This window comes from Pipistrellus hanaki (assembly GCF_964339955.1).
Source record: "Pipistrellus hanaki genome assembly, chromosome: 12".
NCBI classification, from domain to species: Eukaryota; Metazoa; Chordata; class Mammalia; order Chiroptera; family Vespertilionidae; genus Pipistrellus; species Pipistrellus hanaki.
The window spans coordinates 55,821,835-55,848,863 of NC_140514.1; the positions used below are offsets into that span (position 1 = coordinate 55,821,835).

A 27,029-nucleotide genomic window follows, 5' to 3' on the forward strand; every position below is an offset into this window, starting at 1 on the left:
CAAACAGACTAAGTTCCTGGTGGCTGCGAGTAGGAAACGACGCATTGGGGATGGAGAAGGACCTCATGCAGGTGAGGGTGGTGCAGGGCTGGGGGAGGGGTGGGGGCTGAGGGCAGGAACCCGCGGTGGGTGAGGAGGACGAGGATGGGCTGCGGACGGGAGCAGCACTGGGCTGACTAACCGCCACAAAGATGGAACTGGATCCAGGATTATGAAAGAAAAGAAAGCATCACGTGAACCTCATCCAGCCAAACAGACACTCTCCAAGGGCAGCGTACGGGCTTCCGGAATGACGGGGCTCAGCGTGGGTGCCCACCTCTCCCAGCGGACTTGCTCAGCGCTGTTCAGTGCCCACCGTGTGCCTGCGTGGCACACACTGTGGGGTTCTGTTTGGGTTCCAGCAGCAACAAAACCAACCCCGACCTTTGTACAACTGTGTGTGTGTGTGTGTGTGTGTGTGTGTTTGGGGAGGGGGAATGGTGGTGAGGATGGGGGGTTGAACAGGTGGTAGGTAATAAGCATATTAAGTGACCCCGGATGTTGGAGCTGATAGGCGCTGGGGGATCAGCAGTCAGGGGAGGCTTAGCTGAGAAAGTTGAGCGTTTGATGATCTTGATCAGGATTCTGTTCTGTGGAAATTGACTTTATTTTTGAATTCAGCAATCATGTTTTTAATAGGCATTTTTAATGAAAATATTAACTAAAGATAAAATTGTTTTCTAAAACCACCAGGAAACCAAGCAAAGTCCACGGCAGAGACATTTCTCCGTACAAAAAAAACCACCCGAAACTCCATGGAATTCTAGGTTGGAATCATTTGCATGCGGTGTCTCTGTGGTCCTATAGATGAGGTGGTCTGCAGACTCGGATTACCAGGCTTATTTAGACGGGCATTCAGAGTGTTAATGTCCTTCCCCTTTCCATTAGGTAATTTAAAAGCTGTGAAAAGGCCGAAACTGGTTTGGCTCAGTGGATAGAGCATTGGCCTGCGGACTGAAAGGTCCCAGGTTCGATTCCGGTCAAGGGCATGTACCTTAGTTGCAGGCACATCCCCAGTAGGGGGTGTGCAAGAGTCAACTGATCGATGATTCTCTCTCATTGATGTTTCTCTCTATCCCTCTCTCTTCCTCTCTGTAAAAAATCAATAAAATATATAGATTAAATAAATAAAAAATAAAAGCTGTGAAAAGGGTCTCGCACAGTGTGCACAGCGGCTCACATGTTTACATGTGCAACAAGGCCCTGTCGCCTGTGCAGTAGGTGCAGCTCTCCCATGTCCTGAGGCCGTTTCGTGTCAGACGCGGTGGGGGTCGCAGGCTGGCCAGGGCAGACCCGCAGGTCGACGAGTCCGATGGCCATGCAGGGAGGGTCCCCGCTCTATCCGTTCTTGCCCGCACCTGTCAGTGCAGCTCAAGGACAAGCTCTGGGCCTCTGGTTCCCAACTCTTTGCACAACTTGTCTCCACACCAAAGAGCTGGCCAGATGCCTGCCCGGTGGAGGCCATCCTTGCAGGAGCTGTCCCGTTCCCTTCCACGCCAGCTGACGCTCCTCCACCTCCGGCGCTTACTTCCTGTCCAGCAACCGGACCCGCAGGGCGGAACACGCCGAGTCCTCCCAGCAGCCTGTGTGGCTGGGGCTGCGATAGGCGACATCCAAAGGAGGCTAAGGCAATGACTTTGAAAAATAGATCGTTTTAGGCACCCCATTCTGGATCTCTCTCTTTGGAGGATCCAAAGGAAGGACACGCTGTGGAAAACTCAGTCACATGAGAGCATGCACAGGGCGGTGGGGGCAGGGTCCCCCGAAGTTAAGTAGCCCAGAGCGGCACCCCCAGGGCAGGCCCCAAGCGCCCGCATGACTCTTCAGGGAGCGGTGGGCAGGCAGATGTCCATGGGAGGGCGGGCTGCGTGGGGGCAGTAGCTGGCACCTGGAAGGTGGCCTCCGGGTCTGCGGGAGCCTCAGCTTCCTCACAGAAAGCCGCATGCCGCCCGCTGAGCAAGGGTCTTAGGCACTGAGTGTTTGCACCCCCAAGTCCCCAGGCGGCAGTCTAGTCCCCAATGTGATGAGCAGGGAGGTAGCTGGGGAAGCCCCACAAACAGAACCAGTGCCCCGAGGCAGGCCGGGGGCCGCTGGCCCTCCCCACCAGGTGGGACCATGGAGGGTCCCGCCCGAACCAGACTGTGCTGGCGCCCCGACCTTGCGTTGCCAGATTTAAGATGGGCAAAGGTTTTCTGGACGCCGAGAGCCTTATCCAACGTTCAATACTTACCGGCCGCTGTGCTGCCAGCTCAGGCTGAGAAATGCAAGGACCTCTCGCCCCATCTCAAAGATGCTTCTCCCCCAGGACTCCCTCAGGGGTGTGAGCGCCTCTTAGCTCCCCGGGGAGCACGGAAAGGGGGTGCGAGGTGAGGCCCGGGTGGCTGGGGGGCCACACATGGCCATGGGTTTCTCGAAGCAACGCCTCTTTAAATGTGGGAGCCTGATGGCTGTGCTGTGGGTGGTTGGCGCTGAGACCCCCAGGCCAGGAGCACAGGGTCTGAGGGCCCTGGTCTGGCGGCAGCCCCGGGGGAGCCGGGAGGAGGAGGCACCGATTTGTTCCCGCCAAAAGGGAAAGAGGTAATCCCATGTAACAAGCTCAACCTGGGAAGGCAGAGGGGAGCAGCAGCCGGGGAGCCGGCACCTCTGCCCGAGGCCCCGGCGAGGACAGCGGCTCCCCAGGGCTGTGGGCAGGAGCGGGACAGCGGCCGGCACCGGGCAGGGAGTCAGTGTATCGCTGACACCGATCACACAGCAACAACAACAAAGCCAAACTGTGGGTCCTAGTGAGCGGACGCCGAAACCCAGCTGCACGTATCGGCAAGCTATAACGTAAACCAATTCTTTCAAACTCCCTGTCCTCTCAGTTCTGAGCTTCGGTCTTAAGGAGTGATTGGTAGAAAAGTAAACATAGCCGAAGTCGGTTTGGCTCAGTGGTAGAGTTTCGGTCTGCGGACTGAAGGGTCCCGGGTTCGATTCTGGTCAAGGGCACATACATTGGTTGCGGGCACATCCCCAGTAGGGGGTGTGCAAGAGGCAGCTGGTCGATGTTTCTCTCTCATCGACATTTCTAGCTCTCTATCTCTCTCCCTTCCTCTCTGTAAAAAATCAATAAGATATATTAAAAAAAAAAGAAAAAAAGAAAAGTAAACATAAACCAACAAGCTCACAGAAACCACAGACCAGTCTGTATTTTTACCAAGAATGCCTTTTTGGAAATGTGAGAGCTTCAGCGGATGCAAAGATTCCAGTTTTAGGTTTTAGTTTGTGACGCACCCCAGGAGAGATGGATAGTTCAGCTCCTTAGAAACATGGGTGAAAGGCGCTGTGGGGGGAGGGGGCGGTGATGTGCGGAGGGCTGGGGTGTTCTGCTGACTGGGGGGCTGTCCGTGGGAAACGAGGGCAGTTAGTGCAAGCAAATGGGCATCACAGGACTAAGAAATGACGACCTTGAACTGCCCCGCTGTCTGCAGAGGCAGGGGGCAGCAACACAAGTCCTGCCAGGGACGCTCTGGGCATGCTGGTGGGGAGGCAGTGGTGCCGCCTGGGCACAAGCAGTCCACACTCCAAACCACGCAGGCCCTTGTCTGGCACCTCCTTCCCCCACACCATCGACGCTTCGCCTGGCCTCCGTGCCCGCCCACTGGCGCACCTGCTGCCAGGCTGCCCGGGCGCTGCGTCCCTCAGAGAGACAAGTCTGACCCACCCCGAGGCCGGAGGACTCCCTCGCGGCAGCTCGGGACAAGACTGAAAGTAACGGTCAATCACAGTTGTAAGCCTTCTAGCTCCCGAAGCCAAAACACGCACCTGTCCCGTCCTGCTGCTTCTTCCCACACTGCTGTGCGCACCCAGCCTGCCCGGATCCTGGCACCTCTCTCCATCTCAGGCCACGTAAACCAGTTACTAAAATTCTGCAGCACTCCAAAAAATGTTCTTACATAGTTTGCTAATCTGACCAAAAAATTAGTGTAATTTTGATTTATGAAAAATAGTAATTACCTTTTTTGCTCCAAATGACTTTCAAAAAAAAAATCAGGTGCCTATACTTTGTACACAAGGATTTCTGGTGCCAAGAATGAACCAAGCAGATGCAATCTTATTGATGCGATGTGACCGATAAGACACAGTTCTATGACATGACCTATATGTGTATGGTTCAAGACAGGGCATTCACACTGTTGTCATTTTTTAATCTGGAATCCAGGGGAAAGTCAGTCCTCTGACTGAACAGGCGGGCAGTGCATGTCTTGAAAATTCACACGGGTGTCCTCAGCACAGCAGCTGAGAACCCGTACCTGCAGGGATCCTCGCGAGGACAAAATGCGATACCCACAGGGAGACTCCTTCCACGGAGACAGCAGGGAACAGCTGCTTTGTCTAAGTCGTCCCCTGCCCCGTTCGGCTGGATGTCTGTCTTATTTACTGTGTGGCCCCAACCAAGGGCCTCTGACACCAAACTTCCAATTTATTATCAAATGTCTACTGTATGTCAACGACAACAAAAAGGCACTGGCTCCGGGGAACAGGGATGGCAGGCCACGTGCAGACGCCACGCGATACCTTGGTCTCCTGGACGCCGCGGCCGGGGGGAGGGTGCCCAGCGTGCACCAGCCACGCCCCGGTGCAGGGAAGCGGTGCCTCCCTCCCCGGCTGTGCGACGGGGATGCCAGCAGCACCCACCGCCCGAGTGAGCGGGTGAGGCGGGTGCAGGGGGAGCGGAGGCGGGGGCCTAGCTGATAACGGTGGTTCCTCTGGAGTTTCATGAGGTAACTTGTTATCCACAGAGAGCTGAGGTGCAGAGAGGGAAACCACGCTGGAACGTCGAGTGTGACTCCTCTCAGACGGCTCCCTTCAGAATTTGCTGAGCCTCCAGTCAGAATGGGTTCCCCAAGACACACACACAGTCTCGTCGTAATACTTTTTTTATTACAATATCCAAAAAACTGAGTATGCAAGTTGAGGAGGTCTCAAGACCTCTTCTTTGACTGTAGGAATGTGCCATCTCAAGATAGTATATTTAATCTATAAAGAAGTTCAATGTAAAGAAAAAAGAAAACAAACATTCTGTGTGTCTTTTCCTACAATTACATATTCCTTTGTACACCCTGAAAAACCCTGTAAAGCAAATAATATATATATAAAATATATATATGTATATATTGTGTGTGTGTGTGTGTGTGTGTGTGTCAAGTGTTGGTAGCGTCCCTTCCCCACAGATCAGCTGTTTTCCTTAATCATCTGTATTAGTGTCAACAAATGGCTACAGACACCTATCACGTGGAGAATTAAATACAGAACTGTGAATTCAAACACCCAGAGGGCAAGAGGAAAAGCACTATGTGGATGGCACACCCGGGGTAAATCACCAAACGTCTCTCTCCGAGCGGCGGTCCCTCTGCAGACGGACCTTCCGGAAAACCTTCCTTATTGCAAGCTCAGCCCCAAAGGCACTGGCAGCTCCTCACCGCTGCCTCCCTGCTGGCTCCGGGGCTGCTCCCAGCAGACGTCCACCCTGGACACCAGGGAAGGGCCAAGGGCTGAGCAGGGGCTGCTGGGAGCGGGGCCTCCGCCTGCGCTGCCGGGTCAGAGCCCAGGCTCGGGAGGCCTCCGTCACGGACAGCTTCCGTGTGTGTTCCCGCTGCACCGTGTCTTCTCACTGCGGTGCCGACGCAGGAACAGGCTGGACAGACTAAGGCTGCTTCCAACGGAGCAGAAAGAAAGAGAGCAAGCTCGCCCCTCCTCCGCCTCCCTTCTCTGCACCGGCCAGCAGCAGGTGGCCTTGGACACGGAGGGAGGCCCGGGTGGCAAACAGGCGCAGGAGGAGACAACGGCCTGGACAGAGACCGGCCAGGCAGAGGAAGCCACGGGACAGAGTGGGCGGTGCAGAGGGGCCTCCTAGCAGCCTGGGAGGTGAGTGCGGCACCGAGGCTGGAGGCGAGGGCCGGCGTCACTGCAGGGCCCGCACGAGGTAGAGCTTCTCCCCGCGCTCGCTGGTGAAGATGGGGGCCTTTTTGTAGTGCTCCACCAGCTCGTCCATGGTGTGGAACCGCCGCTGCCCGATGCAGTACACGCTGTCCACGAGCTGCACCTTGAAGTGCTTGTTCTTCCCTGACGCTTTGAGGGACACGGAGAAGTCGCTGGGCTGGGGAGGCAAGAGACACACGTCAGCCTGGCCGGCCTGGCGGAGGCTCCCCGCCCAGAGCCGCAGCCGCTGGTCGTGCCCAGCGACGGGGGTTACCACCGCAGCTCTCCCCCCCACACCCAGCCGCACACACGCAGCGGCAGCCGCCCAGTGACTGGCCACACAGCCAAAGGGACGATGCACCTGCTGCCTGGAGGAGCCCGCGCTGCCCCAGGCTCTGGGGTCTGAAGAGGAGAAAAGTGAAATGGTGCTTCCCACGGTTTTGCTGCTGGAAGTATTTCAGTTCTTTTAAAACTGGAGCTTTGTTACGGAATGTATGGTTGAGGGTTAGCCTGGACACTGAGGGACCTACCTGATCTTTTCATTTCCAAAGCTACTGTTTACAAACTGGGAATTTTAAAACAGGGGCTTGTGCACAGACAGCAGCTAAAAGGTTTTCTTCTCCTGGCTTCTGCCACCATTAGACATTCACCATCACAATGTCCTAATCTGCTCCAGCTGCTTGGGGTCCGTGGTTAGAACATCGGCCCTCCCACCAAAAGGTCTTGGGTTCAATTCCCAGTCAAGGGCACGTGCCTGGGTTGGGACATGTGCAGGAGGTAACCAATGCATGTTTCTTTCTCTGTGTCTCTCCCTACTTTTCACTATCTCTAAAAATCAATGGAAAAAATATATCCTGAGGTGAGGATTAACAAAAACAACAACAACAAAAGCTCTAATTATAAGCTATTTATAAAAGAAAACTTTCTAAGAGCAGTGGAAAATCCTGGTTGCATTTTAAACACGATCATAAACTCTCAGAGGGGCTGTATATTGGTTCAAGCACAGGTTTTATTGAGAGATGTTTAAATTTGTTATATGTCAGTACCACACTTATAATTGAATATATTTTAGAAAGACATCATTACTTGTTTTAAAATTAGTCTTTTATCTCATTTATTGAAAAATATGCAGAAGATATTAAGAATGTTCTTTAGGAAAAAATTGATTAGTTCAATAAAGAACAATTATTTATTGGATACTAACTACACAGCAGACAAGCTGTGCCCTGGTACTGTGTGTGTGTGTGTGTGTGCCATGCATAATACATGTGCTGACTGTCCAGTGTGGAGACAGATAATAAAAATAAAGAGGCCGTTATGACCTATTCTCACTAGTTGCAAACTGTGGTGGGCTCTATGAAGAGGAGGAGAGCACACCGAGGCAGGCCAGGCTAAGTTAAACACGAGCGTGGGGGCAGGCCAGCTCCTGAGGAAACTGGGGAGCTGCCCTGTGTGAGGGTGGGTGCTGGGGGAGTGGAACTGGGCACCGGTGAAGAGAGGGAGGGAAGGAAGGGCCGCCTCTTTGGAGGCAGCGTGGCCAGCAAGGCGGAGGCGGAGGGATGCTGGCCTCCCTCAACGGCCTCAGAAGCAAACCCAGCTGCCCCCGCCCTGTGACCCCCTGCTACCCCCCCATTCCGTCGTGGCCGCGTCAGCTGGCCCTGCCTACAGAGATCCAATCAACGAAAGCACGCGCCATGCCCAGTCCCGCTTTCCCTCCTGCTCCTGTAGCTCTTTGGGCCCCTACCCCATCCTTGGTCAACCGCTCCTGCAAGGCCCAGCTCAGAGGTCTCCTGCGGACGCCGCCTCTCTCCCAGCAAGAAGGCTCTTCCCAGGCCTGGGTGAGGTGCGCCTCGGCAGGCCCAGTGTGTGCCAGCCGCCCACCCATGCCCATCCCTTCACCGTGCTCCTCATTGCATCTCTCCGACACCCACGACACTGCTGCTGAGGACACAGCGCGGCCCCCGCCGGGCCTCCACAGCATCCTGCACGGTTTGTTAGGCCGAGTTTACAAACATTTGGTTAAAAGTGTGAGAATCTTGCAGAGCAAGAGCTAACCCATATAAACACATGAAATGGGGTCCCAGAGAGCCAGCTGCACCTGTTAGCACAGGAGAATCAAAGCGACAGCTGTACTTAGGGCTTGTGGCTCGCTCTGACCCAGTCAGACCAGCGGAACAAGCCTGGGGGGTCGGCGGGGACGGAGCTCAGGAGACAGGAAGGCAGGTCTCTGTGAGGCTGTACCTTATCTCAGGGGCACGGCCACAGACGGTGGGGGTCGGGGCGGCAGGAGTGGGAGAACACAGACCTGGAAACTACATTGCCAATTCAGACTCTGAGAAACGAGTCATCAGGAACGCTGACATCAGGAACTGATCCTGTCGACCAGCCCTATCGACATGGTTTTCTAAAGCACCAAGCGGCGTTCTAAGCAATCATGTGATCACACAGTTCGCAAATCCGGATTATTTTCTCAGGCCCGAGCCACCTGCAGAGGGAAGCAGCCTCACTGACCTCACACTGCCGTCCGAGCTGCCGTGTGGCTCTGGGAGCAGGACAGACGGACCCAGGACAGAGCCCGCACCCACACTGCGTCCCCGGTGTCAGACCAGGAGCACCGACACCGTACCCCGGCGTCAGATCAGGAGCACCGACACCGTACCCCGGCGTCAGACCAGGGGCACCTACACCGCACCCCGGCGTCAGACCAGAGCAGCTCACACCGCACCCCGGCGTCAGACCAGGGGCAGCTCACACCGCGTCCCCGTCAGACCAGGAGCAGCTCACACTGCACCCCCGGCGTCAGACCAGGGGCAGCTCACACCGCACCCTGTCAGACCAGGGGCAGCTCACACCGCACCCCCGTCAGACCAGGAGCAGCTCACACCGCACCCCCGTCAGACCAGGAGCAGGTCACACTGCACCCCTGGCGTCAGACCAGGGGCAGCTCACACCGCGTCCGTCCCCCGTCAGACCAGGGGCACCTACACCGCACCCCGGAGTCAGACCAGGGGCAGCTCACACCGCACCCCCGTCAAACCAGGGGCAGCTCACACCTCGCCCCGGCGTCAGACCAGGGGCAGCTCACACCGCGTCCGTCCCCCGTCAGACCAGGGGCACCTACACCGCACCCCGGAGTCAGACCAGGGGCAGCTCACACCGCACCCCCGTCAGACCAGGGGCAGCTCACACCGCGTCCCCAGTCAGACCAGGAGCAGCTCACACCGCACCCCCGTCAGACCAGGGGCAGCTCACACCGCACCCCGGCGTCAGACCAGGAGCAGCTCACACCGCACCCCCGTCAGACCAGGGGCAGCTCACACCACGTCCCCCGTCAGACCAGGAGCAGCTCACACCGCGCCCCCGTCAGACCAGGGGCAGCTCACACCGCACCCCCGTCAGACCAGGGGCAGCTCACACCGCGCCCCCGTCAGACCAGGGGCAGCTCACACCGCACCCCCGTCAGACCAGGGGCAGCTCACACCGCACCCCGGCGTCAGACCAGGAGCAGCTCACACCGCACCCCCGTCAGACCAGGGGCAGCTCACACCGTGCCCCCGTCAGACCAGGGGCAGCTCACACCACGTCCGTCCCCCGTCAGACCAGGAGCAGCTCACACCGCGTCCCCCGGCGTCAGACCAGGGGCAGCTCACACCGCACCCCCGGAGTCAGACCAGAGCAGCTCACACCGCACCCCGGCGTCAGACCAGGGGCAGCTCACACCGCCGCAGGCAGCACACACAGCACAGCTACGCCCGCTCCCGGGCTGCAGGGCTCCTACTGAAGAGCGTAGTTTAAGCTCCTATCACTTCTATAACATGTCCGTTCTGAGCCGGAAGTTTCTGCCTCCTTAGAGCGAAATGGAGGGCAACCTCCTTCCCAGTTTGGCAGGAGCAGGCACTGAGCTGGTTTCATAGACACTTTAATTCAATCACCGCCGTGCCAAGTAGGACTGAGCGAGTCAGAGTGAGACTACGGGGGGCCTGACGTTACTTCCCAAATGATCCGCAGTGGCTTCTGGACAGGGAAGTTTGCCTTTACTCTAAGCTCCTTAGTTTCACACCGGGGCACCGTGTGCGCAGCAGAGAAGGACAGAGACCCGCCAGGTTCAACAGGCGGGCGGGCTGAGCACCAGTTCCCAGTTCAGCCGAGCAGACTCCTGTCTCTGTACTCACGCCCGCTCCACGGTCCCCAGTAGCTCCGCGTGGCCTGGCCACAAACACGCAGGGAGCACCTGGCAGCACCTGGCAGCTGCCCGGACCCAGGGAACCAGGAACTCGGGGCAGGGCGCAGCCACCTGTGCTCTAGCCTCCAGCAACCTGTTTTTTTCTTTTTGTTAATCTTCACTGAGGGTGTGTTTCCGCTGACTTTTAGAGAGTGGAAAGGAGGGGGAGACAGAGAAATATCCGTGTGAGAGACACAGTGAGTGACAGGGTTGCCTCTCATATTTGCACCTGTCAGGGCGGGGATCGAGCCTGCAACAGAGTACTGCCCTTGACCTACAGAGTACTGGAATTGAACCAATGGCCCTTCAGTCCGCTAGGCGATGCTCTATCCACTGAGCCAACTGGCGAGGGCTCCATCTGGAGTTACTGAGCCCTCCAGGGGCTGCTGACACAGCTGCAGAGCAGAAATGAAACTGGGGCCACCACCGCAGTGTTTCCCACGGTCGGACAGGAGGAAAAGTGTGAATGTCACTCACGGGCTCTGATCCCCCCAACGGAGGGCGTTCCCTGGCCAACCTCCCCACGGCTGCAGATCCTTTCTGACTCTCAGCCCTGCAGCAGACATGGGGCGGGGGGGGGGGGGGGGGGGGGGGGTGCCTGCGGGGACGGCGGACACTGCGGGGGGGTGTCTGCGGGGACAGCGGACACTGCGGGGGGGGGGGTGTCTGCGGGGACAGCGGACACTGCGGGGGGGGGTGTCTGCGGGGACAGCGGACACTGCGGGGGGGGTGTCTGCGGGGACAGCGGACACTGCGGGGGGAGGGGTGTCTGCGGGGACAGCGGACACTGCGGGGGGGGGTGTCTGCGGGGACAGCGGACACTGCGGGGGGAGGGGTGTCTGCGGGGACAGCGGACACTGCGGGGGGGGGGTGTCTGCGGGGACAGCGGACACTGCGGGGGGGGGTGTCTGCGGGGACAGCGGACACTGCGGGGGGAGGGGGTGTCTGCGGGGACAGCGGACACTGCGGGGGGGTGTCTGCGGGGACAGCGGACACTGCGGGGGGGGGTGCCTGCGGGGACAGCGGACACTGTGGGGGGGGGTGTCTGCGGGGACAGCGGACACTGTGGGGGGGGGGTGTCTGCGGGGACAGCGGACACTGTGGGGGGGGGGTGTCTGCGGGGACAGCGGACACTGCGGGGGGAGGGGGTGCCTGCGGGGACAGCGGACACTGCGGGGGGGGGGGTGTCTGCGGGGACAGCGGACACTGCGGGGGGGGGGTGTCTGCGGGGACAGCGGACACTGTGGGGGGGGGGGTGCCTGCGGGGACAGTGGACACTGCGGGAGGGGGGTGCCTGCGGGGACAGCGGACACTGCTGGAGAATGTTCCAGTCTCTTCCCTCCAAATTGAGCCCGTCCAGGACCTGACAAGCCATCTGCTCCTAGGGACAGGGCCAGGGCGCGAGGCGGGCGTCCTGAGGGGCAGCGCCACAGCCCGGCCTTCTGGGGCTCCGGCGTTTAACACTTCCTCAGCCAGGCGGCGCCATCCTCTCCTTTCCGTTGGTAAATAGACGTTTTACTGCATCCGTGACCTCTTGAAGGAAGGCACTCTTCTATCGAGAGAAGTAGTTCCTTTACCTGAGCAATTGGCGAAGGAACGAACGGGTTAGAGGCCACTGCACCCCACTATCCCTTCCCTCTGCTCTCAGCGCAGAAAGGCCGGTTGGGAATTTTACCTTAGGTCACCCTCTGTGGTTGTCCAATCTGCCTTCTGCCTTCTTCTCATCAGAAGAGACTCAGTTTATACTTATGCCACTAGCTGTCAACTGATATTCTTCTCTTTATTTTCGCCTCAGACGATCTTTTCACCAGCAGTTTCTGTTCTTCTGTGACCGCGTCTCTGAAATATTTATGCCAGCCCACACAACATGATCAAGCGTTATCGGTCTCATCAGTGTCTGAAGTGCACTTCTTCACACGAGCGAAGAAAAATCAACCGTCGGCCGCAGAACAGCCCTCAAGGTCCACGGACCTTCTCTCTAAACTAGGGGTGTCGAACTCAATCAGAGAAGGGGCCAAAATCTAAAATCCAGCCTAAATCGCGGGCCGAATGGTTTACTGAACAGTCATAAACTGACAATGTTAACCAGAAATGTGAATTTAAAATGAGTGGAACAATCTTTTCCTTAACAGTGCTGTTAACCAACTCACATGCTATCAAGCAAAACAGTAATATTGGTATCAAGCAAAACAGTAATATTGGAATGTACCTAAAATGCTCATTGTTTTGTTTTCTGGCTAGATGTCTGACACCGTTTTCCCCGGATCAATGAGTCAATGTTCGGTTTTATTTCTTGGGCTGTAGCAACCCGCAAAACAGCATGGAGGTTGTCATCGGTAATGCGTGATCTGTGCTTGTTTTTGTTCAGATTCATTATTGAAAACATCTGTTCACAAAGATAGGTGCTCCCGAACATGGATAGAATACGGGCAGCATGAAGTCGGAGCTCTGGCATTGAGTCAGGGGGCAGTAGAGGGTAGAAGTCCTCAATTTCAACATCCTGAAACCTTGATTTCAGGCCACTGTCAGACTGAAGCTCGATTATCTCCATCTGAAAGTGATGGGGCACATTGTTGACATCAACTGTAAAAGGATTGGCAAAGATGTCAAAGCCTGAGTGCTGTGTTCTAAAGTCAGAGAAGCGCCGCTCAAATTCACGTAGTAAACGGCTAACTTTGGTAGCCAGCCGACTGCAAGGAAAAGTACCAGAAATAGTGGTTGAGATACTCAAACAAACGGGAAAGTGGGCAAGATTGTCCTGTTCCAGTTGGGACTTCCATAGTTGAAGCTTACGCTGGAATGCTGTGATCATGTCAGACATCTTCGTGATGACTTGTTTGCGTCCCTGCAGCTTCAGATTCAGTTGGGCGAGATGCTCGCATATGTCACACATCATAGCAAAATCACATAGCCAGGCGGGATCCGACAGTTCAGGCAAGGGCTTTCCTTTACTTTCCATGAAAAGAGCAATTTGTTTTCTGAGCTCAAAAAATCTTTTGAGGACTGCGCTCTTGCTCAGCCATCTTACTTCTGTGTGGTATGGCACGTCTCCATGCTCTGCACCCACCTCCTGTAAAAACTGCTGGAACTGGCGATGATTCAGGCCACGTGCCCGTATAAAGTTAATAGTTTTAATGACTGTGGTCATTATGTCATTCATGTCCAGAACTTTTCCACACATAGCCTCTTGGTGGATAATGCAATGATAAGTAATCAAGGGTGTGTGGCAGTGACTTTTTTGCATTCTTTCCTTCATTAGTCCAACCAAGCCTTTCTTTTCTCCGCACATTGAAGGTGCGCCATCGGTAGTTAGCCCCACCAACTTTTTCCAGGGTAATTTAAAATTATTTATAGATTTCTCCACAGCCTCAAATATATCTCTACCAGTCGTCGTCCCATGCATGGCAGCTACATCCAGAAGTTCCTCAGTGACAGAGAGGTCGGTCTTCGTAGCACGTATAAAGATGGACAGCTGCGCTGTATCAGTGTTGTCTGTGCTTTCATCGATAGCAAGTGAAAAAGCGAGATAACTGCATGCCTGTTCGGCCAGCTGTGATGATAGATTTCCTGAGAGTTCTTGAACTCTATCTGCAATGGTGTTTCTTGACAAACTGACATTTTGAAAACTCTGTATCTGGTGTGGGCATACTTGCTCACACACTTTTAGCATGCATTGCTTCAAAAAGGCACCCTCTGAAAAACACCTTGAAGTACGGGCAATTTCTTCAGCCACTATAAAGCTTGCTTTCACTGCAGCATCATTTTTCGCTGTAGCCTTTGTAAACATTTGCTGCTGTGATTGTAGTTTGCCTTTTAGTTCTTTAACAATTTTATGCTTTTCTTCCAAAGTATATTTGCCATACTTAACATTATGTTTGGTGTCAAAATGACGACGTATATTGTACTCTTTCATCACCGACACTGTCTCATAACACAATATACACACTGGTTTGCCCTCTCTAAGCACAAACATGTATTCATTTTCCCATTTGTCATTAAATTGTCTGCCTTCACAGTCAACTTTTCTTTTCCTGGACATTTTGGGATCAATATTGGCAGTAAAAGATGTAGTTTATTGGAAATCTGCATTAGAAGGAAAAAGTTGAAAACTGCACAGGGATAGCTTGATTTGGCAGATGGAGTGGAGAAAAAAAAAGTCAGTCAATAAATGCCTGGCTGGGTACAGATAGCAGATTCTGTTGCGATTTTTATGCCTGCACTTTATGCCAGGAACTGGCAGCTTCTGCTGTGTATTTTTTATGCCCGCACACTCACTCTCTCCTCTGCTCTGCCACCCGCACAACCACATCGGATGCCGGACTATAGGTCACGCCTCCTGAATCTTGCGTGACTTGTTATCTATGCGCATGCGTAATAGATAGCAAGTAGGCGGCCGGCGAGGCGGCCAGCGAGATCACAAGCCTCCTATGTCACCGCGCGTCATTGTGATGGAACACAGCGGAGTGCAGCGATGACAGCGCGGTGTGGGCCACATTGCAAGGCCTGGCGGGCCGGATTTGGCCCGCGGGCCTTGTGTTTGACATGTGTGCTCTAAACCATCGAGTTTACTGTCCATGGTCACGTCAGCATGCCTTCAGAATGTATTTCTTAAAATTACATTTAAATACCTCAGAGGGAGCGTTTTAGAATACCATCCTTCTCATTCTCTGTCTCTTCACCACATCGTGCCTGCTTGACTGATCAACAATAAACGACACTCAGCTCCGAATGTCACCGTATGCACAGCGTGGTCCCCAGAGGCTTGGCAGATGCCAACTGCCACGCCCAGAGGTGCCCAGACACGAGCGCCGGGATCTCCTGAGGGCTCTACCCCAGGGACTCAGGTGCAGGGGATCTGCGTGGGGCCGGTAATCTATTTCTAGCAAGTTCTCTGGCGACACGCTGCTGCTGGCCCAAGAACCACACTTGGCAAATTAAGGCTATGGAGGCTGGAGACATTTTACAGGGCGCTCTCCCCTCACTGCGGAACTGCCTTGCTTGGCTCTGCTGGTCTCCAATGGCTGGGACCCAGCGGGCACTGCCAAAGGGGAACGCTGGGCTGGGAGGAAGGCAGAGGGCAGGCCTGGGTGCGCACGCCCACGCTGCACGGCCCCCGCTTTCTGTGCCACAAGCCCCGGGGGGGACGTGAAGGCACTGCTCTCTGCTGCTCTGCACACTCCCGAGGCCACGGTGAGGGCCACAGAAACACCCCAAACCAGCAAAAGGGGAAGCTGAGATGAAAGGGGTGCGTGCTGATGCAAATCAAAACCACAGCCACCACTCCCACCGCAGGGAACGCCTTCTCCCAGGCACCCCCTCTCCCCCTCACCCCGGACACCGCCACCTGCTCCCCATCTTCATGGCTTCTCATTTCCACCATGTCAATAAACCCACGCTATGCCCTGGTTATTATTATTATTGAAAACAAAACAAAATTGGAAAGCAAAGCCTGTTGGTGTGAATGTGAAGAGACAGCCCCTGTGCCCTGCCAGTGGGTTGCGAATATCACCACCGCTGTGCAAACAGATGAATAAAAAAATGAAACCATGAGTTACCATCTGACCCAGCACCTCCACCTGGATCTGCCCCCAAAAGCCCGGCGGGCAGGGCCCGAGCTGGCTCTTGTACACCCGGCTCAGAGCAGCGCTACACAGCACAGCCAGAGGGTGGCAGCGCCATGCCCACGGCAGGGTGGATGGATACACAGCGTGGTGTGTACACATCAGGAGGGAACGCCACCGCCTCCCAAAGGAGGCACACAGACATGTGCCACAACAGGATGGCCCGGGACATTACATGAAAGCAGGCCACACGCATAAGGCCAAACACTGTCCGATCCGCCCATGAGGTGCTTAGACTAGTCACACTCCTAGAGACAGGAAGTAAGGAGCTGCCAGGGGCTAGTGGGGGAGAAATGGGGAGTCAGTATTTAATGGGTGTTGAGCTTCATTGAGGGAAGATGGAAAAGTTCTAGAGGTGAACGGGAGCGATGGTTGTAGGACAATGTGAATGCACTCAATGCCACTAAACCTACACTTAAAAATGGTCACAATGGTAAATTTTGTTATATAGACTTTGCCCAAATTAAAAAAAAAAAAAAAAAAAGTTGTAAAAAAATGTTTAAGTGTTAGTCCAAAAAGATGTGAGATTCTGGCGGCAACATCGGAGCCATGATAGAGGAACCCAAAGATCAGGATGGATGGGCGAGACACCTGCTCTTCCGGCCACGGACGCCTGACTCCCCGCAGAGCTCCAGCCCTGCCCAGCGCCTCCCAGACACGGCGCCGGCACCGGCGAGCGCCGCCTTTTCCTGGCTCACGGCCACCTGGTGCCGGGCCAATGGTCCTTCCCGGGCAGCGCAGCCGGAGACAGGCTCAGATGGGTTCCAGAAGCAGGAGAGTTTGCTCCCCTCTGGGCGGGTCCAGGCGACGATGATCGCTGAAGTCTGCATTCTCCTAGGAACCAGTTTTCTCTGACCTTCCAAAGGCTACAGTGACACGCTGGCTCCGGCTGACCACCCGGGCTCCCAGGATCCTGGAACGCCGGTTAGTAAGATACGTAGAAACCACCCCCGGGGCCATCTGGAGACCAAAGTGTGACCATTTCCTGCAGAATTGCTCCAAGTTACAAAGGAACTGTTTTCAAAGGACAGCTGGTAGAGGCCCTGCCAGGGTACAGGTCCTCCATCAAGAGACGCGTGCTTGCCTTCCAGGCGCCGGCCAACATGCCAGAACAGAGCTGAACCCAGACGCTGCGCCATCGGTTCGGCTCCCTCAGCTCCCTCCTCACACTGACCTGGAGCTGCAGCCTTTCCCCAGCGAGAAACCCCATCGTCCTGGCACCAGCCTGGCCGCGGCTGCTCCTGCCCCTTCTTCTACTTGTGCGCGCGCACACACAACAGGACAGAAAGCGCAGTTCAGAACCTAACAATTCCTAGTTTCCTCTCGTTGCCAGCATGGTGTGATCAGTTACTGGGAGCTGGGTCTCACTGCGCCTCTTCTAGAGCCAAAGGGAGGGCGGCCTCAAGGAGAAGCTCACTCAGGCACATCTACGGCCGCCATGAGAGAGAGACCGGCAGGGGACACCGAACACACAGCCATCACAGCCCGTCTGCACCGTGGCCACCGTGAGAGAGAGACCGGCAGGGGACACCGAACACACAGCCATCACAGCCCGTCTGCACCGTGGCCACCGTGAGAGAGAGACCGGCAGGGAACACCGAACACACGGCCATAACAGCCGGTCTGTACCGTGGACGCCATTAGAGAGAGACCGGCAGGGAACACCGAACACACGGCCATAACAGCCGGTCTGTACCGTGGACGCCATTAGAGAGAGACCGGCAGGGAACACCGAACACACAGCCATCACAGCCGGTCTGCACCGTGCCCGCCGTGAGAGAGAGACCGGCAGGGAACACCGAACACACGGCCATCACAGCCGGTCTGCACCGTGGCCACCGTGAGAGAGAGACCGGCAGGGAACACCGAACACACGGCCATCACAGCCGGTCTGCACCGTGGCCACCGTGAGAGAGAGACCGGCAGGGAACACCGAACACACGGCCATCACAGCCGGTCTGCACCGTGCCTGCCGTGAGAGAGAGACCGGCAGGGGACACCAAACACACGGCCATCACAGCCGGTCTGCACCGTGCCCGCCGTGAGAGAGAGACCGGCAGGGAACACCGAACACACTGCCATCACAGCCGGTCTGCACCGTGCCCGCCGTGAGAGAGAGACCGGCAGGGGACACCAAACACACGGCCATCACAGCCCGTCTGCACCGTCCTGCACGTACCAGCCGCGGAGCCCTTCTCATACGGCAAATGCTAAGAACTTACCTGATCCAATTTTTAAAAATTTCCATTACAGCTTCACATATTAGGGAGGAAACATTTCTCACAGGTACTAGCAGTTTTACATCAGAGCAATAAAAATACTTAGCTAAAGGGCACTTAGTGATTTAAGGAATTTTATGAAAATACTTCTAAAGATGAATTACTTAGACACACATATATTTATTTTTTAGTTGCCTGTGTTCCCTTCTGCCCACTTCTCTCCCCATTGTGTTTGCAGGCCTGAAGGGAGGGTGCTGGCCCTCCTCGTGGCAGCTCTAAGCTAGAGCCACCGTGTCTGAGCCAGCGAGCCGGTGCAGCAGCACGGCCAGCAGGACGCGGGAGGCGCCCGAGCCCGCCCTGCGCCATGGCTCGGTGCCCACACCGAGGACCACAGCTCGGGTGCTCACACCCAGGCTGTGCGCATTCTGGGTAATTCCTTCCCTGTTTATGTGAGAACTCTTCTTAAAGTTGCATCAAGGTGCCAGGGCCTCGATGGGCCACACGATGCAATGTGCGTTCTCCCGCCGACTCGGCCTCCCCAGGGGTCACCGCCACGTTCAGGGGTGACGCAGGGAGCACAGAAGGCCTTGTGGCCTGCGGTCGGGAAGGCTTCCCAGAAGCAAAGGCGCCTAGAAGGACCCTGAAGGATGTGTGCACTTTAGACAGGACGGGCCAGGGAGGGGAGCTGTGCTCTAGACTTTTCCACGGGTCTGGAGGAAGAGGGAGCCGAGTCCAGAACCGATGGCAGGAACACAGGCCTGAGGAGGGAGAGGGCGAGGAATGCTGACACCTGGAGAGGCAGGTGCCCACGGAGAGCCGCCAGCTACTGGGGGCGACGCAGTGGGGACCGGCCGGCCACCAGCGGCATCCCCGCTCTCACCGGACCGAGCCGCGCAGCCGCCCTGCACCTGTCCTGCTGAGCGTCACATCAGGCGAGTTTTAGGTCAGACTGCTCTCTCGTCTGCTCCCCACATTTACCTCCCGCCCCTCAAACCAAGCTAGCATTGCAGGGACCCCACTTTTTGGAGTTCATGCTACCCCACTTCACTTGATGGAAGACCTGTTTTTGCTAACCTAAAGTTCAGAGGAGAATGTTCCCTTTTAGGAAGAAAAGCTGACACAGTGCTCAGACTGTCCTGCCAGCGCCATCACAGAGGCAGCACGGAGCCCCTTCCCACACCGCAGCCCTCAGCTCCAGCCCGAGCCTGACCTGTCTGCCCGCCGGGGCCTCGCTCCACGGGTTTGCATCTCGGCAGGGGTCCTGGGTGTCAGAAAGGCCTCGGAGAGCTCCTGAGGGTGTTCACTGAAGGAGGTAAAGACACGTGTGTCCACGGAAGCCGCCCGTGCCCACACTCCGTGTCCGCAGAGAAAACGTGTGAGCACTGCCAGGAACCAGAGCATCTGCTGGTGCCAAGCGGCTCCTCCACCGCACCGGCCGTGGGGAAGGGCGAGCCCACAGCCGGGCGGACGATGGTGGACGCGGGTGCTCCGTCAGCCAGCTCACACTCGAGGAGAACCGTCTGTCAGTGCGTGAAAGGCCGTGTGCACGCCGCTTCTGCTTCAGACCCGGGCACCGATCACAGCGCTGCCTCTCCTGTCGGTGTGACTAGCTCCTCTGGACTAGTTGGTCTGACTCGGTTGGTAATTTTTTGGGTCTAGGTACGCTCAATTTTTCCATGGAAATTTATGATAATTGCTCTTCAATTACATCATTTGGGCTTACAAAACGTTCATAAGCACCTTACTCTGCAAGAGGTGGGAACCTGCATTTTACTTTCTTTTACTTATAACGTAGCAGGAAATGCCGCGATGCTCAGTGCCTCCCGCGTCACTGACATCACTGACGCCAGCCTCTGGCAGGCTGGGCGCCGGCCCGGCAGGCAGCGGCGCAGGGGGCCCCGGGCCGGCGCTGACGCTGGGCCCGCCATTCCTGAAGCCGAGGGTGCGCTCAGACATGTCATGTCAGCAGCTGTGAAGGCCCAGACATAGAACTTCCATTGGCTACTGAACTGCAGGCCTGACAACTAAATAAAACAACTTCTATTTCTGCAACTGGAAGGTGCTCCTAGGAACCTGTCCATGTTCTAACAGCACCCCATTCTCAGGGGACACCCAGAAACCACCGAGCCAACCGCGGTCTCAGAGGCTTGTGAGCAGCCACGGCAGGAAGACAGCCCGCAGCCCCGCCTTCTGAGCCACCGCGGAGGCAGCTCTCCCTCCTCTCCGACAGCCGAGCTTTCTCATCCTTTTTGTTGTTAATCCTCACCCGACGACATTTTTCCCACTATTATTATTTTTTTTTTTTTAGAGAGAGTGGAAGGAGGGGGGAGGGAGGAAAGAGAGAGAGAGAGAGAGAGAGAATGACAGAGAGAGAGAGAGAGAGAGAGAGAGAGAGAGAGAGAGAGAGAGATGTAAGAGAGACACATCAATTGGTTGTCCCCCTCACAGGCTCCGATGGGACTGGGGATGGAACCTGTAACCCAGGTATGTACCCTTGACTGGAAATCAAACCTGCAACCCTTCAGTACCAGACCGACGCTCTAACCACTGAGCAAACAGGCCACAGTTGCTTTCTCATTCTCCATCAGAAACACAGAGCAAATACATTTAGTTACCGAACTCTAAATAGCTCTAAAATAAATAGAAGTACTTTATGAGATGAATTTCACTCACCAAAAGCTGACAGTCCTGAATAAAAGTGAACTCGACAATAGGGTTAATAATTTTCACCTTTAAGCATGTTATAATGCTTAGAATTGTAGTATTCTGCAGAAATGGAGTTTAAATTGCTGCTATTAATGTGTATAAAACCATTAAGACTGCATAATAGATACAAGCAGTTTTCAAAGAGTGGTCCCTAGATCCGCAGCAGCAGCACCACCAAGGAACGTCTGGGCCCAGGGCTCCTGACTCGGGGGCTGTGTGGTGGGAGCAGCCACCTCTCCTCTGCCAAGTCCCCAGGCTCCGGGACACTCACAGTTTGAGCATCACTGACGTGGAGAGACTAATCAAACTGCCTGAAACTGAGTTCTGGCTAACATTAGGATTTCAAGCCCTGGCCAGTGTTGGTCAGTGGTTAGAGCATCAGCCACACACTGAGGGGTCTCAGGCTCAATTCCCAGTCAAGGGAATGTACCTAGGTTGTAGTTTCGTACCTGGCCCTGGTCTTGGTGCGTGCAGGTAGCAGCCAATTGGTATTTCTTCTCTCTCCACTCCCTTCCCCTCCTTTCTACTATTAAAAAAAAAAAAAAAAAAAAAAAAATCAATGGAAAAAAATATCCTGAGGTGAGTATTAACCAAGACAAATTAGGATTTCTATAAGAAATGTACAGGGCGGGGGAGAAGTGGGTTTACAGTTGTTTGCATGGAAAACAATACAGTACAAGAATAAACTGCGCTTGGCGTAGTCACAAACCTATTTTTACTCCACCCTGCAATCTGAAAAATATAGCAAGGAACTTGCTTTTGTTCTGTTCCTTCCTGACCAAGTATTTTTAATAGACCAAAAAAGAACAAGGGGTGAAACGAACTATTAGTGCGAATACTGTGTGCAGTAATTATCTTTAGGCAAGATAGTGTTTCTCTGTCAGAAGCAACGTGCCGATGACAGAACGTTAGGTTCTGCACGCACCGCTGTGGGGGGCTGCTATCCCGGGACCTTCATTCTGACGGAGGAAAACGGCTCCTAAAGGCAGGCAAACGCGGCCCCTTCGCAGCCCCCACCCGTACTCCGCTACCTTCTGAGTCACCTTTCCGAAAGGGTAGGATGTAGCCAATGAAAAAACAGAACCGCAGCTCGCCACAGTTCCAGTTCTGGCTGTTCCTACTTGTAAGGACAGCCGTGGAATGGGGCGGGCACACACACCAGGATGAATGGTGGACAGGCAGAGGACAGTAGCGCTGAGTTTCCTAGGTTTAATGGGCTATGGATGAGCAGGCAGAAGCATGACTGTCAAACACCAAGAGTGAGGAACGGTTTATTTCATCTTGAGCTGCTAAGGATGCATGACAATGACTGGTGAGAGGACAGCAAAGGAGGAAGAGAGACGACGGGAGAAAGAGTATTAGGGGCTGAGATTCAGAGAGGAAACGCCAGGGCAGGTGGCCCGGCCAGTCCCCGCTCTCACTGGTGAAACCCATGCACAGCCGCATGTCACCGACACTGGGGCCACAGCGTGGCAATGTTCTAGTTTGTTTTCCCAAAATATGCTCTTCTCCCCTCAAAAGTGCATATTTCCTTGGATTCCCAGTTGGTATATTTTTATCTTTCAAAACGGAGATATATTATACAGTTTAAAATGCAAAATACCAACAAGCAGGAGTCCAGCTTATGGACACTGTAGCCACCAGGCAGCCTGTGAAGAGGACACGACTTGAAGATGCGCTGAGACAGCCGCTCAGCTTAGCCAGCCCGGGCGCCCTGTGCGGACTCGGGAAGTCCAGGCCCAAAGGCTGAGGAAAGAGGCCTCAGGCGAGGATGCCACTGAGCCGCAGCGATGCTGAGGACGAGCCCTGCCCGTCTCGCACACTGCGAGGTGGACGCTGGACTCTGGACCCAAGCCCTCCCCTGGCCTGTGGAGACGGAGAGCCAGGCTCTGCCCTCAGTGAGCAGGAAAAGGCCCGAGGAGAGGAGAGCAAGAGGCAGCGGCAGTGGATGGAGGAACAGAAATAAGCAAAGACTTGTCCATTTGCCCAGTTGGCAGTTCCACAGCAGCCACAGGTGACAGGCTGTGAGGGAGCAGAGCAGCACGTGCCTCAGAGCCCTGGCAGCAGCCCTTCGGCACAGACGGCACAGACCCATGGGGCAGGCAGCCTGCACCCAGCCAGGCCACACGGCATCTCCAGACCAGCAGGCCTGTGGGTGCAGAGCCGGCAGAACTGGAGGCAGGCACATGTTCGCAGTGGCAGCGTGCTGTGGTGTAAGTGAGGACAGTGCACACCATCCGAAAGGGCCCCTAGAACGTTAAAATCAAAGGTAAACAGCGTTTCAGCTATGGATTCAGCCAGCCACGTAGCAATGTGAGGCCAACAAGACATGCCCACGGCCAGTTCTCAGATGGCACCGCGCAACGCAAGGGCCCCAACCAGGACCTCCTTCAGGCCCGCCGCCTGCACGCAGCGTCCACGGCCTGTCCCCGGGGGCCAGCCACCTGCGGGCCGCTGTTCTCACGCCCTCTCCTGAGGGCTCTTCCCCAAGGCCCAACAAGAGCCGCCGTGAGTGCTTCAGCCCCGCTCTATCTAAGAGTCTCTTCAAACCCAGGTGTTCTAAGTCAGGATTACACCTTTCAACATGAAATTACATTTACCCCTTAGGGGCTCTGGATCCATCGCTTTATATTGTAATAGAGGCCCAGTACACGAATTCGTGCACGGAAGTGGTCCAGCCAGCCCAGCCCCAATCGGGTGGATCGGAGCTGGGCCTGCTGGGAAGAGGAGATGGTGGGAGGTTGGCCAGCTAGCTAGCCGCCCCAATCGGGCGATCAGGGCCAGGCTGGCTAAGGGAAGGGGCTATGGGCAATTGGCTAATAGGTCCCACCCCCAATTGGGGGTGGGATTGGCCATGGGGAGGGGCTGTGGGCAGTGCCTGGCTGGCCCCACCCCTGAATGGGGTGGGAGTGCCAACTGGGGACTAGCGGCCTGGGGAAGGAGCCTATGGGTGGCTGGCCAGCTGGCCCTGCTCCTGATGGGGTGGGGGGTCGATCTAGGGTGAGGCCAGGAAGGAAGAGGGGCTGCAGGAGGATGGTGGGCTGGCCCTATCCTCTATTGGGGTGGGGAGGGGGCAATCAGGGGCAGGACTGGCAAGGGGGAGGGGCTGCAGGCCGATCAGGGTGGTGAGGGCCCATCGGGGACACAGCCAGCTGGGAGGAGGGGCTGCAGGAGGTTGGCCGGCCAGCCCTGCCCCCTACTGGGGTGGGGGTGCAACCAGGGGTGAGGCAGCCAGGGGGAGGGGCTGCAGGTTGGGTGCCCAGCCCTGCCCCCTATTGGGGTGGGACTGACTGATCAGGGGTGGGGCTGGCCAGGGGGGAGAGGGCGTTTGGCCGGCGGCCCCCTCTTGGTCAGGGTGGGAGAGTACAATCAGGGGAAGGCCGGCAGTGGGTAGGGTCTGCGAGGTTGGCTGGCTGGCTCCACCCCCTGATCGGGCTGGTTTGCTGGCCTTAGTGGGTGTATAGTGACTGGTCATTATGGCCGTTACGGTCACTGGTTTTTTAGACAGACAAATAGACAGATAGATAGACAGACAGATTGCTTTTCCAGGGCTTCCTCTGAACGTCTGCTCAGAAGAGTTAAACGTGCTGCCGTGTGTCCTTCTTCTGCCTGGAACAGATCCTAGGAAGCTGTGCGCAGAGCTCACGTCACAGGAGAGCCAGCTGCTGAGAGGGGCCAGGGAGGATGACTCTGGCAGCTGGACAGGAAACCTCAGAGCTCAGGTGCAGTCAGCGACCAGGCGGCGTGCTTGCCCAAACACACCCAGGGAGGCCGCTCACTCCACAAGCTGCCGACCCCACCGCGGGTCTGATTCCCACCACTGTGGGCTCCTGCTGCCTCAGGAAGGAACGTATCACGGCTGCTCTCGAGTCTGACGGGAAAAGCATTTCTGTGGCCTTACCTCCTCACAGACCAAGCACACGAGTCTTGCCTATGCACTCATACTGTGGCATCAGCCTTTTCAGAGCACAATCACGGCACAAAGCACACACTTACTAGTTGCACAGTTTGCATTTAAAAACCTTCATGGAAGCCTGCCAAGCCAAGGCAACGTAATCACAATGAACTATGTCTATAGAACTCTTATTTTTGATTTTTGGGGGGCAGGGGTGTCTAACTATACGGAAGGTGTTTTTGCAGAGACCTGTAAAACCAGTTGAGTATTTCCATGACACTCACACATGTGCACGCACATACAAACACAGGCATGATCCTGGCCCAGTTCCTCCAGAGGCTCAAGCACATCCCCAAAACACAGACCCCAAATTCGCCAGCTGCTGGCACTGCCCCTCCTGGGGCCAGGCGGCCTCTGACCCCGCGTTCACACACACGAACTCATCTCGCTCTGGAACTGCCTTTCCTTCCGTCCCTCACAGACCTCCCGAAGCCGCTCAGAGGCGCACGGGGTGGTGCCTGCGGCAGCAGCAACCTCAGGAAGACACGATGCACAGGGCTTACAACGAAACCCAACCCCAAAGGCTGCGTCAGAAACAGGGCCATCCGGCCACGAGCAGGTCTGGGCCCAGAGCGGAGAGAGGTAAGCACAGGGCCCGGGAGGGTCACTGACACGGGAAACGGAGAACATGGTGTTCAGGTCTGCAGAACGGAAAGGGGAACCTTGGTGAAGGGAAAGGCCGCCCTCACGAAGAACGCTCTCACCGGAGCGTGCGTCTCCCGGGACACGGGGCCTTCGTGGAGTGGAGAGGGCCCCACCCGCACCGCGGACGGCCAGGGTGCACGGAGCACGTCTCCCACGGGGACACTGGCCGTCCTACCCACACGTCTTAGGAAGAGCCCCGGATGCTCTTTAACTCCGGGCTGTTCAGTCTGCACAGGAACGGTGCACCACTGCCACGCTATGCACCGGACACAGGGACACACAGGCACACGCACACGCGCACACACGTATACACACACATTTCCTGTTTCTCCGGGGCCTCCCGGCGCCGGGCAGCCTGGCGCCCGCACTTACCGAGGACTCGCTGTCCCTGATGAGGAAGTCGCCCTCGCGGCCCCGCTCGTTGAGGGCGCACTCGGCCTGGTGGCGGGTCACGTTCCCGTAGTACCACTCCCTGCCCGCGAAGCGCCCGCTGCCCGCCGGCCCCGGGTAGCTGATCTGCGGGACGTGCGAGGGGGGCAGGACGGGCCCGTCGCTGAGGACCACCACGTAGTTTTTGGGGACAAGGCCGACCTGCCCCCGGGCGTTTTTGCACTTCCACCACTCGGGGTCGTTCTCCGGCTTCTCGATCACCTCCATGGTCTCTCCCTTCTCGAAGTTGAGCTCCTCCTCGGTGACCGAGCTGAAGGGGTACAGCGTCTGGACCACGTGCAGGACCCGCGCGCCCTGGCCGTTGCTCAGGGGCGCGCCCCGCCGCAGGCTCGGGAAGCTGGGGGACTCCGCGGCCGCCTCGTCCGCCTCCTCCAGCACGTAGTTGGAGGGGAACCAGCCGATCTGCCCGTTGTAGCTGCCCCGCCACCAGCCGTCGCTGCACTTCTCCATGACGGTGACCCGCGACCCCTTCACCAGGGACAGCTCGTCCTCCCTCTCGGCCACGTAGGCGAACTTGACGAAGGCGGGGATGTTGAGGTCATAGATGCGGTCGGCGCCCCCGTTGGCAGGGTACTCGGCGTCCGTGCTGGGCGTCGGGGACGCGTCCCTCGCGCTCGTCTTCCTCTTCGTCTTGCCCAGGCCTGCGGAGACACAACGGGGCTCAGTGGGCACCGGTGCCTGCAGCGGGCGCTGCTGGGCATCACGGGCATCCTGCTGCCACCTCCCTGCCCGTAGCACTCGGGGAAATCCGCCCCACCGGTGCCTCAGCGGTTGAGCCTGGGCCCAGGCACCAGGTCACCGGCTGGACTCCAGCCAGGGTGCGAGTTCAGGTAGCAGCTGGTCCCCAGTAGGGGCATGAAAGAGACAGCTGATTTATGATTCTCTCTCATCGATGTTTCTCTCTCCCCCTCTCCCTTCTCTCTGAAATCAATAAAATGTGGGGGGGGGGGAAGGAGGGGAGAATCCACCCTGGTTACAAACCAGGGTCCCTCATTGATGGCTGCAATGAGGGACTACAAACTGAGAATTGCTAAAACTGATCTCTTTCCTTTGCTCTTAAAAAAATGCTAGAGTAACAGCTGCACAGAAGATAACAAAATAGTAGAAAATTAATTTTCTTCCGAAATGACTAAAGAATTCCTGTGCCACTCAGAAAAAGAAGGGATAAGGCACAGACAAGATGTACGCACATCCTTGTACTGGGCAGGAAG

General features: G+C 56.3%; 1 protein-coding gene across 3 annotated transcripts in view; it reads right to left on the bottom strand.

The window, feature by feature from the left end:
* Positions 1-4,942: 4,942 nt before the first annotated feature.
* The window catches only part of NCK2 (NCK adaptor protein 2), a 115,763-nt gene continuing 93,676 nt past the window's right edge, over positions 4,943-27,029 (bottom strand). For all 3 annotated transcript variants that reach the window (XM_084900914.1, XM_084900912.1, XM_084900913.1), the window contains 2 exons: positions 25,741-26,459; positions 4,943-6,178 (listed from right to left, as the gene is read on the bottom strand). In XM_084900914.1, coding sequence (XP_084757040.1) covers positions 5,984-6,178; positions 25,741-26,459 — 914 coding nt within the window. In that variant the 3' untranslated portion in view covers positions 4,943-5,983. The remainder of the gene's footprint in view (positions 6,179-25,740; positions 26,460-27,029) is intronic.